The 15,207-nt window shown below is 39.5% G+C and overlaps 1 protein-coding gene across 4 annotated transcripts in view; it reads right to left on the reverse strand.

The window, feature by feature from the left end:
* NTRK2 (neurotrophic receptor tyrosine kinase 2) overlaps positions 1–15,207 on the reverse strand; it is a 195,924-nt gene that overhangs the window by 47,532 nt on the left and 133,185 nt on the right. The window contains exon 13 of one of the 4 annotated variants that reach the window (XM_038125701.1): positions 13,539–14,196. The exons of the other annotated variants lie outside the window; for them this stretch is intronic. Within the exon in view, the coding sequence (XP_037981629.1) occupies positions 14,186–14,196 (11 nt within the window). The 3' untranslated portion in view covers positions 13,539–14,185. Of the gene's footprint in view, positions 1–13,538; positions 14,197–15,207 lie in introns of those variants that run through there. 4 annotated transcript variants of the gene reach the window in all.

Consider the following 15,207-nt stretch of genomic DNA (forward strand, 5'->3'; position numbering starts at 1 on the left):
AATGTGTCCTCTTTCAACTAAATGCAACTTAACAGTCTGGTTTACTTACTACTTGTAAGTAAACCACTGCTTCCCCATGTTTCTCACAAACATGATTTACACTATTGATCTGAAGTAAAAGAAACAAAAGATGGACAAAGATTTTAGTCCGCATAGTGGACAGAACCTTACTTCAATTGCTGCTCAGAATCAATTGATTCAAATACCGAAGCCCAGAAACATTCTTTTGACTTATTTTACATTCTCTTTTCAGCAAAAGCTTCCATTAAAATCTTTAATATTTAAAATACTGTACTAAATTTTGTAGACTACATTATCAATTTATAATGTTCAAGCTAAATAAAGCAGTTCTAAGGGCAGTTTAGCTGCCAATAGGGTGGACAGCTTGGTTGCTGAAACTGTACAATCCAGACAGCATCTGCTGATGATTTTAACCTCAGTGCAATTTAGCTGTCTTTGCAAATGCCAAAATTTAACCCTGCCTGGAAGAAGCCCATTTGCAACTTAAATTCTAAACACAGCAAATTAAATAGCAGGCACAGGCATCAGGCTGCCTTCTGCAAGGGTGAAAATCTCACCTTGGCTGCTCAACTGCAGGGACCAGGACTGAACCCTGCCAATAATTCAGGATCTAACCAGATGCAGACCAACCCCTGCCCCCATACTGGGTCACATGCCTATTCCAAACCGGGTGACCACTTACACAAAACCCACCTTACCTCCATAACTAAAGGAGTGCTGATGATAACATTAGTAGGGAGAAATGGCACAGCCTGTCCCTATTCCTGTCACCAGCATTTGGAGAAAAGGACCACAGCCTACAAGAGAAGAAAATGTGTGTCCCACACCCTAAGCCTACAGCAACCTAACCTGAGCACACTGCATGTAAATACACTTCATATCCCTGTGTGCGGATACGAGGGAAATCTGGTGCTGGAGCAGGCTTGGAGAGTGAGCAATCCAGTAGGCATCTGCTATCTTGAGGCGGGCAGCACACCTGAGGAACAGATTTCCACCAGATCCGCTGGCGCCTGCTAGAAGGCTCCTGGCCAGCAGGCAAGCAGGCCCCCCCGTACCCTGCGCATAGAGTGGGGAATTCTCCCCACATCCCACCAGACTCACCAGGCTTTGCTGCTTTCCCCACAGAGGGTGGCTGCAGGGGGGATATTCCTTTCCCAGTGCCAAGTCTTCTAGGAGAGGCCACACAGCCCATCAGGTACATATGAAATGAGACTGCACAGTAGCTACATTTTTTACTCTTGTCACATACTGGTCTAGCACAAAATTAAGTTTTGTCATGGTGATGCTTTATTTGGCCAGCTACCTTAGCAAGTCCCCTGCAGTCAGTATGAAGTTGCTTTTTCATTTCCTTGTCAGCACTGGCTTTGCAAGAAAGGCTCAAAATGCAGTCAGCACAAGATAGGCCTGAACCAAAACACACCTCTTCCCCAAGGACACAAGTTAACCAGCATCTCTGGCCTCTGCTAATGCTGGTCACAAGGCAGACCAGCAGAGCTGAAAGATTGCTGCCCTGGCATGGCACCTGAGCTCCCGAGTGTAGCACATCTCATCACCGGAGCTTTAAAAATGCTTGATAAGAAATGAGTGCTACCCCTATCCCCTAAAAAACTTGCCATCCAACACTGCCTCTTGCAGAGTTCTCTTTCCCTCTGCTTTACTAGAATTGCCAGGAGGATGCCTCTGTTCCTTTCTCAGTGGGGAAAGGCAGCAAAGGCAGTTTTTAATTTTTTTTCTGCCCACAGCTGCAAAAGACTTGGTGAGGAAGACAGTCTGAATTTCGTGTGGGTCCTCTCCATTTTGAGCCCATTATACTGCTAATGTTTGGCCTAGCAGTACAAAGAAGTTTTTTTATGAAGCTCCTGGAGGACTTTACAAACAATAGAGTAAAAATAAATAAAAACCACACGCAATACTTCTCAGTAGTACACTTAGAGCTGCTGTTAAACACGCATATAAACCAGGCATTCAAATAAACAATCCATACCATAAACCAAACTGTAAAGCTGAAACACAACAAGGTGAAGAAGAGATCTGCACAGAATGTATTTGTAACTTGTTATGCTCTATCCTTTCCTGTTACCTTTTTGAACTGTGGTGAGTTATCAAACAAATAAAAAACTTCATGTATGACTAAATGGGCAGAGCTTAAACATAAGAACAATGTAAGTAAATCAAACACATATGATGTGATAGATATATAAGCTAAGGAACAATCCATTTAGCACATTCAGGGCCCCAGCCATAATGACACTGTCTTAAGTGGGAGGATACTTGAGCAGGAGATACACTAGAAAATTCAGGTCAAAATCTGCTTTCAGTTACTATCAGGATAAAGAAAATTATCTCTGTTAAAGTCCAAGAGGCTATCCTGGATTTACATTGAAGAACCAATGCAGAATTTTGCCAAAGAAGACATAAACAAAGAAGTCATCTCATAACATTGTCTCACAAGAAGAGGTACACAAACATTCAAATGACAGCTATGTATCTACCTCCTTTGATTCTAAATGGCAATTGCATTTGACCTGCCATTTGTGCTTTTAAGAGCATATAATGTCTGGTTTTAAATCTTAACTGATAACTGTAAAAAAAATACATTTCATTAAGTTGAAAGCCAAGTAAGTTGAACCTTGCTTCATATAAAATATGAAGCAAGACAAAACAAATTAAGGAAGGGTAAACGCTGAACAGAGGCTAAGTTAAAATAACACCCACACAGCCATATCCTTAAAACCAGGGGGCTCCCATGGATGTCTTCAGGGAGCCAGAGACAACAGGGAGTACAACTACAGAAAAAGTCTGTCTTCTCATCTCATGGTCTCAGAAGCATCTCACCAAAAGTGTTGGACCTTAAGGTATTTCATTCACTAGCAGACAGTATGTCACACTGGGAATGATGCAATACACATTTCCAGGTATAGGGCTGCACTCCCTAGGTAACCTACCTTTGATGGTGAGGCTGAATAGAGAGGGTCACACCACATTCTGGAATCGGTTCCAGCAGAACAGGCAACTCAAGATCACCTCATCACATTGAATTCCCTGAGTTGGATATGAATGAATCCAGCCAGGGACAGCAAGACACGGTATAAATTATTAACCTTTTTTTTTGCTCATATTTAAAAAATGAAATGTGACAGATTGGAAGTGTTTCCCCTTGGTCACAAACAATAGGTCTTAACATTTTACTACCACATGTGACTATTATACCATCTAAGCTGACCTTCTAAACTATATGGAGCATAATATTGAGCTAAGTGACTTTTATGTGGCAGAAGACTGTCTCCAGAAAGAGACTGTGCCAGTCTTGATTTAAAAGTCTGAACTATCCACTTGCTTTCATGCATAATCATTTCATTGCTAATTAAAGTGCATGCCTTTTTCTTTGTCTCTTAATTAACTTGTCTGGATTGCATATAGCTCCCTTTGTCTTTAGGGGACTTTCTCTGATAGTTTTAGTAGCCTTTTCAGGTTTGGTATTAAACACATGTAATCAACACCCTTCTTGGTGAGTCAAAGAGACAGACATTCCTCCCCCCAGAAAAGCATTTTCTTCAGTTGACCAGTCAGTATCTTGACTTTTCTCTGGAAAATTTTTAAATATCTCTTTAAAAGAAGTTGTTTCCAATTGATTTTTTTTCCAACTGGAAGCCACTCCCACAAGGTTGTGATAAAAACAAAAAATCAGCTCCCTGTATCTCTTCACATCCATAGATTACACTAGTCCTTTCAAGGCTGGATTTCCTAAGGAGCACAAAAATGAAATACTTATGCAGAATTCATGTGAGTGTCTCATCTTGAAGACCACACCCAATTACAATATCACCAATGTTGTAGGTTTCAAATGTGTTCCCATCTACCTCATGAGAAAAGCAATGAGATTAATGGAGAGACTGCAACATGGACTCACTGATGGACAATAAACAGACAACAGCTGACAGGCATCACTGCTCACTGAATTACCAACACTGTAAGATCCTTTTGTGTTGCACACCCACTTAAATGATCTGCTGTGTCTGCTTCTGAGGATACTGTTCTAAATTTTGCTAGTGGTGCACATGTGGGATAGTCCTGATGAAATTTGTTGTACCAGGTCTCTGTGAAGAGAATGAGACCTCCAAGATGCCAAGAAACCAAGCAAGGTGATATTATAAATATAACCACAGCTGCAAAAGTAAGAAGCAATCATAGAAAAGACTCAGCTTGTGATGTGACACAAGGTCCCACAGAAAAAAGTTTTGCAAATGTCTTCATTTCTTTTCCTACTATTTCTATTGCAATTGTGGACTGAACTATTTCTAAGACCTTGCTAGAAAAATATAGATGTAAATGGCCAAGTGATTGTATCAAATTTTTGATACAATCAGCAGGCATCTGAATGTATCAAACTTTTACAGCATTTGCCACTCACAAAGAAGTTTCTGCTGGAATCCTATAGCAGAAGGATAGAAATTTACTACAAAGAGCATGCAGCAAGTCTAGACTAATGGCCATCAGATTATGCAATAGCAGCATGTCTGCAGTTTTACAAGCTATTGCCAGAATAGAAATTTTGGCTTATTGAGATATCTACTCTCTAACATGGCAATAAAAGCCAACAATGCCTTTTTTTTTTTTTAACCTTTTGACCTGTCAGCCTTCCCTGGATGCAGAAATAGGTCAGCTCAGCTGTATATTTCTGATTATTTGATGCATTTATCCCATACAGAATTCATTACTTGTTATCCTATTTGAATTTTTGTGTAGTGCTATTGTTGTTTAATTTTTACAATGTAGCAGCAGCTGTTGCTCATGTAAGGCTCATGCCCAGCTGTCGTAGGTACAAACGAACAATGTTTTCATGTCTAAATATACATATATACATTTTTGTTTACATATATATATGTGTGCATATTTAAATGTTCATATATATATATACATATGTGTATATATATGTGCGTGTGTGTGTGTGTGTGTGTGTAGACACACACACACACACACCCTATTATGCATACATATATATAATAGTCCACAGTTGAGAACCAACTCACACTTCAACAGTAGTAAAGTAAAATAAGCTGACAAAAAATCTCCTCTCAGTACCTTGGCACTCTGCTCTAAATGAAAGTTGCTGGTACCAGCTATAGAAAACTGAGTAGGGAGGATTCACAGATCAATAAGGCCAGAAAGGCACTTGGACCTTCTCACATCACCTGTGCAAATCCAGCTTCTGAAGCACTTTGAGTCTTCTTTCGTGTCTTTGAAAAAAACACAGTATCATTCAGGAGTGGTAAACCAGTTATCTCTTGGGTGGCCATCAGTGATTATTCAGGTTTCTCACAAGAATTAGATCCTAAATGGGCTTTAAGGAAAAGATGGCCCACTTAGGATCTAATGCCAGGCTGAACAAGATGTGATCTTCCTGGAAGAACTGGAGGCATTTATGGAAGGCAAACAAGTGACTGTCAGAGGAATGGCATAATTCCCTTACTTCCTACTTGTCTAGAGTTACATCTGGTAAATCAAATAAATCTGTGATTGCTGCAGCTTAACCTTTCAGTTGCTTTTTTTACAGCTTAAATCCTCACAGGATATATATTTAAACCTCAGAATTTTTATTTTCCTGGGTTAGAACTAGGCTTTTTTTTTGTAACAGAGTGTTGCAGCACCTTGGAGGGTGCCCAGTTCTCACCTGCCCAGAGCAGCAAGGGCACCACAGATCTCGTCCACTGTAAATTCATTTTGCTGTAGCTTCTCTGTCTGAAGCACAAGTGTTTACTGTCTTTTGGGTTTGCTATTTGATTCCTGGTGAGCCATTTTACTTTACTCTTTTTTTAACAGCAATTTATTTGGTTTAGTTGACCAAGATCCCGTCACCTTGGCTATAGATAGCCATGATGCCATAATTTATGAGATCCCTATATTCAAGTAAGCATTACTTAAGAATAAATTCTAACAAAAAATGGTATCATTGTCTTAAATGTATGAGTCTGATTAACTTAGTTCACCCTTCTTGGAAAAAAAAAATAAAGTAAACAGTTTATCTATACAGGTGCTTGCCCTTGCATGTTAAAACTGAGGTGCACAAGACCTTCAAGCCCTAGAAAGCCAAAACTGATCTTTTGCATGCTAAAACAGTTAGGATATATCAGAGTAGCTGAAAGCTAAATTTGCCTATTTTCAGAAAAAAATACCATATATTAATCATCCTGCATTTCTCTTTCTATGATGCTTCCAGCCTACTACAAGCTTTTCAGCACAGTATGGTAAATCAACTTGAAGCAAAAAACTGAGTTGAAATTTTGACAAAACACTGCCTTTGCAGATATGCATACACTTAATTTAAAAATACCAACCTTAATGCACTTCTTCCAAGAGGTTAATCATCATACAACTTAGAGGTTATTGTGCGTGAGTTGCTGTGTAAAACCTGTTAGTATTATTTTATGGGGCAAATCTGGTCTGTCTCTCATATTTAACTGGAGACAATGATCTCAACATGAACACCTTTCCCGTTCAGACTTGGAAATCCTTTCCCTCCACAGGATGCTAATCTTCAGGAATCTTCTGTATTACAGAAATAGGAATACTTGGCAAAGGATGGGAGAATACTATGTAGCATATCTCATATAATAGATACTTGCGGAGGGAGCAGGGCCAATGAATACAGTGCCTTCTAAATATTAACTCTTTTCTATTTCTATTTTCAGAAACACACATAGTCTGAAAGGCATCCCAGGATGCCAGCCTGAGAAGTAGGGCCTGAAAGGAACTACCTCCAGAGATGAGCCATATTCAAGCTTAGAGTAAATGGGTATAAAGGTGAAATTCAAAGGAGATTGCAGTGGTTTTGATCTACATTTGTCTGCTTTGCTTTTTCTCTTCTCATTTTAAAAGGAAAAGGAAATAATTTTGCGGCTCTATGTTGCAGTAATGAGCGATGTAGGGACCCCAGGCAGGTGCAAAGGAGTGCTCTTTATTATTACTGCTAGGTAAGGCTTTATAAAGCCTTACCTATTGGTAACAGCTCTACATGAGGGAGTACAGAAGGGTTTTACTGATGGCTTTTCAAAACTAAATATGAAAAGCAAATGGAGCTTTCAGGCTTGTGAAAGAATTAACCATATGCTTGGCTCACAGTGGAAATTCTATTCCCGTTTTTGTAAGTTAAGCACATACTCAATCTTTACCTTTTTCTGAACTATCTGAAAGACAGCATAGCATCTGATCAACCATGTTACATGGGTAGGTCTGCCCTTTTGCAGCTAACTGAGCAAAGAAAGAAAAGGGAATATTAATGAAAAAATCATAGCAGCATGACAGTCTTATAGATCACTTCTGAGGAAATTATTTACCCTTTTCTTAAGTTTTTTTTTTCCCAATTCCTTTTACAGTTCTATCAGGCTACAACACACTGTGTGGCTTTCTATGAGGAAAACTGAATCTTACAAATTTTTACCTTATGCTTTGCTTTCTTTCAGCCAATTGAAATAAACCCTTCCCCTGAGCACAAGGCTCAGTCCCTGCCTGCTTCCTTTACTGCACACAGTTAAGGCTTTGCTGCTACATGGTTGTTTGTTCTTATGATTCTGTGCGTACCTCCTTCTCTCCCAGATTTTGCCATAAATGGTCTTTAAACACAAAGAAAAGTTAAGGGTTTAGCCATTTCTGAGGAGGACCCCCAACTGACAGTTAAAGACACTGGACGCTGCAAACAAACAAATTATAAAATCTTCCTCACTCTGTATTATTTACTGAAAAACAAACTCATCAGAATGAAGAAATAACATCTCAAGCCTTCCTACACACTAAGATGGCAGGAACATCAGTTCACCCTCCGTCCTATGGGGACATAGAAGGGGTTAGCATTATGCTGCCCGAGCCCCGTGTTACAGGAGAGAAGACCAAAACATTACAAGAGGTGAACAAACCTGGACAAGGAGCTATTCCCTTTTACAGACTTGCTGTCCTTCAGCATTTCTGCCTTCTTCCATGGTGAGGTACTTGCTCTGCTTTTGTTTCACTGCCAGACTGGCACACCTTTTTGTTTTGTAACATGCCATACACAGAGGCTTATGTCCCCATAGGGCATTTTCCCCTTGGCCCTGCTACTGTTTCAGAATTCCAGTGTTTATGATGTAATTGGCAGCACATGCATGCAAGGCACACCCAGAAAAGTCATCTTTACCACTGGGCTGTGACAGATACCTCTACAGCAGCCACAGTGCAGTCAGAAGACTATTACATTGTACTACCTTCAAAAAAAAAGGACCTGCAAGACTTCCCTTTTAGGTCAATGAAATGGATTCACAAAGGGTTTGCAAGACTGAACATGCTGGGGGTTTTTCAGGATCAAAGCCCTAATAATTGCCAAGAACAGATAACTTTTCTTTTGTCTTGTTATAAATGCACTGTGGAAAAAAATTTCTATGTTTCCACACAAGCATAGCACATGCTTACTTTTTCAAGTTTGAAAAGATCGTATTGTTTATTTACTGCAGACCACGCATCACCTCCTCTGCTGACCCGATTCTTCTCTCCTGCAACCTCCAAAGGACTAATATAATAAAGTATATGTTTATACAAAACAAATTATTTCCTGCATAAAGGCCATGAATTTTCTACAGCCTGGGGTGATTTATCATTTTTCAGGGTCTGACAATCCTCCCAAGTCCTAGGGAAGAATGCAAATTAGACTGTACCATGCTCCTTGCATTGACCTTTGCACAAGCAAACAGCGTTACTCCTACTTGAACATTATCTGTAAACTACACTAAAGTATATCCCAGCCAGATTTGGGAACACTAAAGCTTTGGGGTTTTTTTAAATAGCAGTGAGATGAGTGCCTATTCTAATTGTCCTCACAGAAAATCCAGCCTGCTCCATGATAAAGTAAGAAAAGAAAACTGTGACTTGTCAGTGGGAACAGGAGGACTTTCCCAGGTAATTTCTCTTGCAAGAAAAAAGTCACACGTTTTCTCTTCCATCTTCGTTCAGCATGCTATTTTCATGCAACATGAAAACAGACACACCTAGCTAACACAGGTAACAAAGAATATAAGAAATCTCCTTTTGTTCTTGAGCTCTGGATTGCATTATCTGCCAGCAGAAATTATGTTTCTCTATATTTCAGACAAATAAGGATGAATTCTACACCTTTGCTAAAACAAATTTGGTGAAGGAGAAAAACTCTCTGTTATGTTCAGCTCCTTGCAACTGATCTGCGCAACATACAGCCCAGGGCCACTTGTCCTTTAGTGGATCATAGGCAACTCCTCACCCTGCATGCCCCCAAGGCTAGGGACAGCCAGGCACCAGTCACGCACTCAGCCCATGGTCAGTCTGTCGAATGGAGGTGTGTTTAAAGTAGCATCAGAGATGTCTTGGTTCCACTGCAGTCAACAAATCCACAGGTCTGTTTGGTCTCAGCAAGGGCTCCTTCAGACTCTGTTTAAGTAAGGCCTTTGTAAATTCTCACTAACACATATAAATCCCCTCCCACATCAATAAAATTTTATTTTAGAGAAAGAGAATGAACACAGGTACATTGATCAAAAGTTAACTATACAGTATGTCAGGAGCTAATGAAAAACAAAGACATATACTCCTTTAGGATAACAACAGCTTCCCACAGGGTCCAGTGGGATAACAAACTGTCAGAGCCCCAGTACCAAGAGTGCCAAAAATCCACCACCAAATGGATCTTTTAAATCTGTGGCCCATGACAAGGTTGAGGACAAATTCAGTCTCTGCCAGTATGCTTTCACTACCTAAAAGCATCTTGGCTTTGACTTGATAATTATAGTGTGCTGAGCCAACCAGCTGTCACTAAGGAATGGGAGCTGCCCAAATGAAGCAAAATGCATAGATGTTTACTGCTGATTTCTCACACAATAATGAATCCAGTTACAGCCTTTTGAGGCATGGAACTGAAAGACAGTAAGAGATAGAGGAAAAAAAAGAAGAGGAAAGGAAGAAAGAAAGAGCTTTGAACACTTTGTTCCAGTCAGTTTTCATGAATGAGGAAAACACCAGGTGTGATGCAATCAAAGGATGCCCTCCCACAGTCATGCTGTTGCTGGAGAAATGGCCACTGGGCAGACACCCGAGACATATATTTCCCAAAGCACACAGACCCAGTTTTTGCTGAAACACAAACTTTCACTGATAGCAGCACACATACATAGCAGGGCAAACAAGAAGAACGGCAGAAACAGCTGAATGAACTTTATTCAGGATCTGACATACAATGTCAGTATAATGAATGTGACCTAAAGAAGATTGTTACACTTATAACAAGACTGAGTTGGTAGCTTTGCCCAATTAGTACCAGTTCATTTTATGTTGATAACTAGTATACACATACAATATTCTGTAAAAGCTTAATAGATGTCGCCATAAAACATAGTCCTTTTTATCCCCTTTGCTCTTTATATTTGGAAAGTACTTCCAGTTGAATCTTCTTTAATACTAGTTGTAAACGGAAATTAATGCAAATGTTATTCTGGCAATCTCTGCAAGATACCAGAAACACATGGACCAGAAAGGTTCTTTTCTCACCCAGCATCTATATGACTACTGCTCTTAAAAAACAAAACTGGTTTGTTCCAGCTACTGTACACCATGATATTTACAGCAACTTTAGCCCACACAAAATGAAGATAGGCAAAATATAGGGGTTTTCTCCCCTTCCTCCTGAAGTTCAAGTTATCTCCTGGAGCAACAGCTGCCAATTTGTCTACACACTCGCTCACCTACTTGGGAAACATTTTAAGCAGCAGCAACCAACACAAACAGCTGCTACATTTGTTGCACTGCAACAGCAGAGTACCCCCTCCCTCCGCCCCCCTCTCCCCGTGCTTACCAGTAAAGGAAATAGTAAAAATTGCCATGATTTTCACTGTCACCAGTAAAAAGGCTGAATTCTTGTCTCAAGCTCTTTGAACTGACATTTGCAGCCAAGGAAATGTCCCTTGATATGCCCCTGGCCTTCACTCAGCTAAAACACTGAAGTGTTGTTAAGCCAAGATGTCACCAGGGTAGCCTAACAGACCACCTTACAGGCAGTGTTTGTAAACTGCTCCCTCCTGCAAGACCACCAGCAGCAGGAGGGCAAGTACAGACTTGTTTTTAGGAGGGCCATGTCTGAAGTCTGTTGTCAAACTGGAGGGATACTTGGCCTTTTGGTAGTCTAACATCCACAGAACGGCCCTTAGGCAATATCCTGGGCTCTGTGTTTCTAGCCTGTCATTCAGAATTTTAATGAGGAAGAAGGATCATAAGCTAACATAATTATTTATAAACCAATGTCAAGATTTGTTGGATAGTTTTTCTAGTGTTTTCCCATGTACAACTCTAAACTAACTTACAGCCTAGTGCATTGCTTTCAACATCGCTTGTCATATTTATTCTTCCCTTCTTGTAACATTTTCTTCAGTAAGAGAATGGTAATTCAGCCATATGTTCCGAGAATATAACAGGCTCTAACTGCAAAAAATAACTATTACTGATTTTCATATTTCCTTACAGAGAAACTACACAGAGACAACATTCTTTTCTTCTGAAGAATAGACACACACACACACACACACACACACACACACAGAGATTAAAAGGTATTTATCATAAGCATTTTGGCAAACAGCTCTTATGAGGCTTCTGCTGAGTGAATCTCTATATGACTGTTTTCCCCACCTTGAAAATAAGGCCAGAAATGCATACCTAGCTGTTTCATAATAGTAGTAGGGATTTTTTTAAATTATTCATTATTTTCTACTTGAATAGTGTCACAAAGCTATAAAGGATAAGTTATGTATTCATCAAGATTCTTGGTATATTTTGAAAACAATGGCACAAAGTCCTCACTGCCATCTTAAGTTCAAAACCTCAACTGGGAAGTCTTCAGATATGAGTTTGACTGCAATAAATACTTCCTTGTAATTTTACTGATTCTGGCCTCCTTAAAGTATATTATAATGCACTCAAAAATAAAATAAATTGGCAATACATTTAGAAAAAAAAGATTTTAAAACAACACTGTTTCTCTTGCACTGCATTCAGAATTGTCTTGTATGCCATGAAAGTAATCCTCACTCACAAAATGCAAGCTGGGAAAACAAGTGGGGTTCTTCCAGATTAACTGTCACAAAGAGAAACTGCTGAAGAAAGTAATTAAGAAACCCACAGCATCCCTTAATTTAAGACAGATTAAAAAAAAAAAAGAAAGAAAAAACTTGCCATGAACAAAGGAAAATGTGAGGTCTGCTGCTAGCTGTGCCCTAATTCTTTGCTTATTCCAGTCTTTATGCTGTTAGTTTACAGTATTTTATGTACTACCCTCCATAAAAATAAACAGGTCCTTGGGGATTAACATGCCACAACCAGCACTTCAAAACTACTTGCAATAGCTCTCTTTCCTCACCTTCATAAATGTAAACAAATGAAGATTTCTGAACAGGGGCTATGGGTATCATTTGCCTTCATACTGTGCCAAGTAGGCTTTTGAAATGCCAGTTGTTGTGGAAACTAGGGAAAGTGGTAAATTGCATTCTAATGAGGGCTATTCTAGCTAAGCATTGCAACAATATCATTAGGAAAATCTCTTCTCAATACTATTTTAAAAGGTATTTTCCTCCAAAATTTACCAGACTGAAAGCTAGGACAGTAGCTACGAGGAAGCAGTTTGAAATATCTGTATTATCCTTGCTACTGTCCAAAAAGAACTGTGCTTCACATAAAGACCTTGTTGGAAGCCTTAGGTAAGCACAGCTGTGACAAATCCTGCTCCAGCATTTTTAGTTTAAGTCCAGTTCAAGTCCAGTTCTGCAGTATTCTGACATAACATTCCCAAATCAGTGACAGATTTGTCACTGACATTGAAGGGAACCTGAAACAAACAATCTCACAGAAACAGGATGTCTTACCACAGAAATACCTCTGAAACTGAACAAGTTGTGAGTCTGAATAAGAAAAGAGTACATACATAGAAAATATGCTACGTGCTGCAGTTCTCCACTCAGTCATTAATACCTGCAGATATACGGGAGAAGAGGATGATCCACATTGTGGAGTTTAGTGAGAAGGAACACAGAAGAGAGATAAAATATGGGCAGGGTGCAGCATGAACTCTAAAAAATAGAAAGAAAAGGAAGATGACTAAACAGCTCCTGCTCAAAAGAAAGGGGATCTCCAGACCTCAGGTGATTAGTAGTGCTAGACAGGTATCCCCCTATTTTCTCACTTAAGCATTTTAGGTCCTGTTAATTCATGTTTCTTCATTCTTAACAGTGTTTTATACCTGCTCAGGAAGATAAACATATATCCTGCAGAGAATTCCCTTAAAGATTTTATGCAACATTTTACCTAAGTCCTATGCCTAGTACAGAAAGAATTTATCCATATCCAAACCCACACAAGCCACTTTTTTCTGCACAGTGGTTTGTTTTTTTGGGTGTGGTGGTTTTGTTTTTTTTTTTTTGTTGTTGGTTTTTTTTGGGTTTTTTTGGTTTTGTTTTTTTTTGTTTAGTTTTTTTTTTTGGGGGGGGTTTGGTTTTTTTTGTGGGTTTTTTTTGTTTGGTTGGTTTTTTTCTGTTACACTAGACAATCATATTTGGGATATGTTTAGAAAAAAAAGACAGAAACTTTTGCTAGCTTCTATATCACTACTTCTTAATGACTCAACTTTATTTTAATGCCACATATTGCACAGCTCTGCCTGTTGGAAATACTTCTGCATCCTATTTTGTTAGCTGTCCTACAATTTCAGAAGCTTGTGATCTCTTATGGAAGTTTGCAGATGCAGTTCCCTCTCCCTCCCCAGCTATAGCATGACAATGCATGCCAGAACATAAGCTCTGGCACAGACTTTGGAGATGGATGTGGAAAGGTTACATAATTTTGCAATAAATTCATTATGATCAAGCAGCACCAGTTAAAACAATCACTCTCCTGGCCAAAGAAATAAGTGAGGAAAAGAAAAACAAAAAACCCAAGTCTTCACTTTTCTGATGTCCTGTTGCATCAAAGCACAGGTTGCAACAAGCTGAGAAAGTGTAATGGGCTTCAACGTCTTTTTCAGTTGCTATGGTACAGTTTCTTATGGAAAATTCCTTGTTCTGCGTGATGTTTTTCCTGCCTCATTTGGGATGGCAGAACCGTTCCTTGTGTCACCTGAGAAACCGGGCTGTCAGTTTCCACCTATTGGTGAGAAAGAAACTCATCAGCAGCAGAACTCAATGGAAAATTCCTTGGTTAGAAGTTTCTGCGCTGGAGGCCAACATGACAGTGGGGAGGAAGAACGGATAGGTCAGGGGATGAGGGTGCCACACAGGATATCTGGCTTCCACCTCAGGGTCAGACACAGATTTCCTGTGTAATCCGGGGAAAAGGATTTAATCACTGGGACTCCCTGCTCATACAGGCAGGACAATCAAGCATCCTTTCCCCGCTCCTCACCCTGTGCGTGAAGCCCTATGCGTAACCTGCCCACTGGACAATCAAATAGCTCCACGTTACAGGAGTGGGGCCATAGCCCAAAAGCTCTTCAGGCAAGGGTTATGTGCACCTGGAAAGTCCCCAGGGCTTTGCACAGTGAGGTCTTGTTTGGATCATGGGGCTCTAAAGTAATGCACGGAAATAATACTAAATTATTTCATTATTTTCTATTTATAAGGAAAAATATCAACATAGGCAAGGAGGGAAAACTCCAGCTTTACTGTACAGCCAAATAGGAAAAGCATTGGGCTTTTGGAGGAGATCTGCAATCTATTTTCTGCATAGATAATACTGAAAATTGCCAGAAACACAGTATAAAAATGGAATTATAGGATGACATTAGTGATTGAAAGCAATCAGGGATCAGGCCATTTCTCTAGGGGAATTTTTTTTATGGACTAGTTGGAAGTAATCCGATTTTAATGTGACATTTTTCCCGCTGGAGTGCTTGCCCTTCCAATCGAAAAATAATTAGATTCTACCACTTTTGTTTCATGGCAAAAACAAAGCATGGTTAAAAAGAAAAGCTAAAAAAATCATTAATATTTTAATGTTGTTGGATACCTGTGGTACTTCAGGATGCTGAAATTTCCATGGACTCCCTATGTTGTTGAGAAGAGCTTTTGACCTCTCTGACCAAATGGGTTTTTAAAATAATAAATGCATAAGTGTTTGAAAAGAGACTCCTTTAGTAATGTCTGTCATGAGAATGAA

The sequence above is a fragment of the Motacilla alba genome, chromosome Z (assembly GCF_015832195.1).
Source record: "Motacilla alba alba isolate MOTALB_02 chromosome Z, Motacilla_alba_V1.0_pri, whole genome shotgun sequence".
Taxonomy (NCBI): domain Eukaryota; kingdom Metazoa; phylum Chordata; class Aves; order Passeriformes; family Motacillidae; genus Motacilla; species Motacilla alba.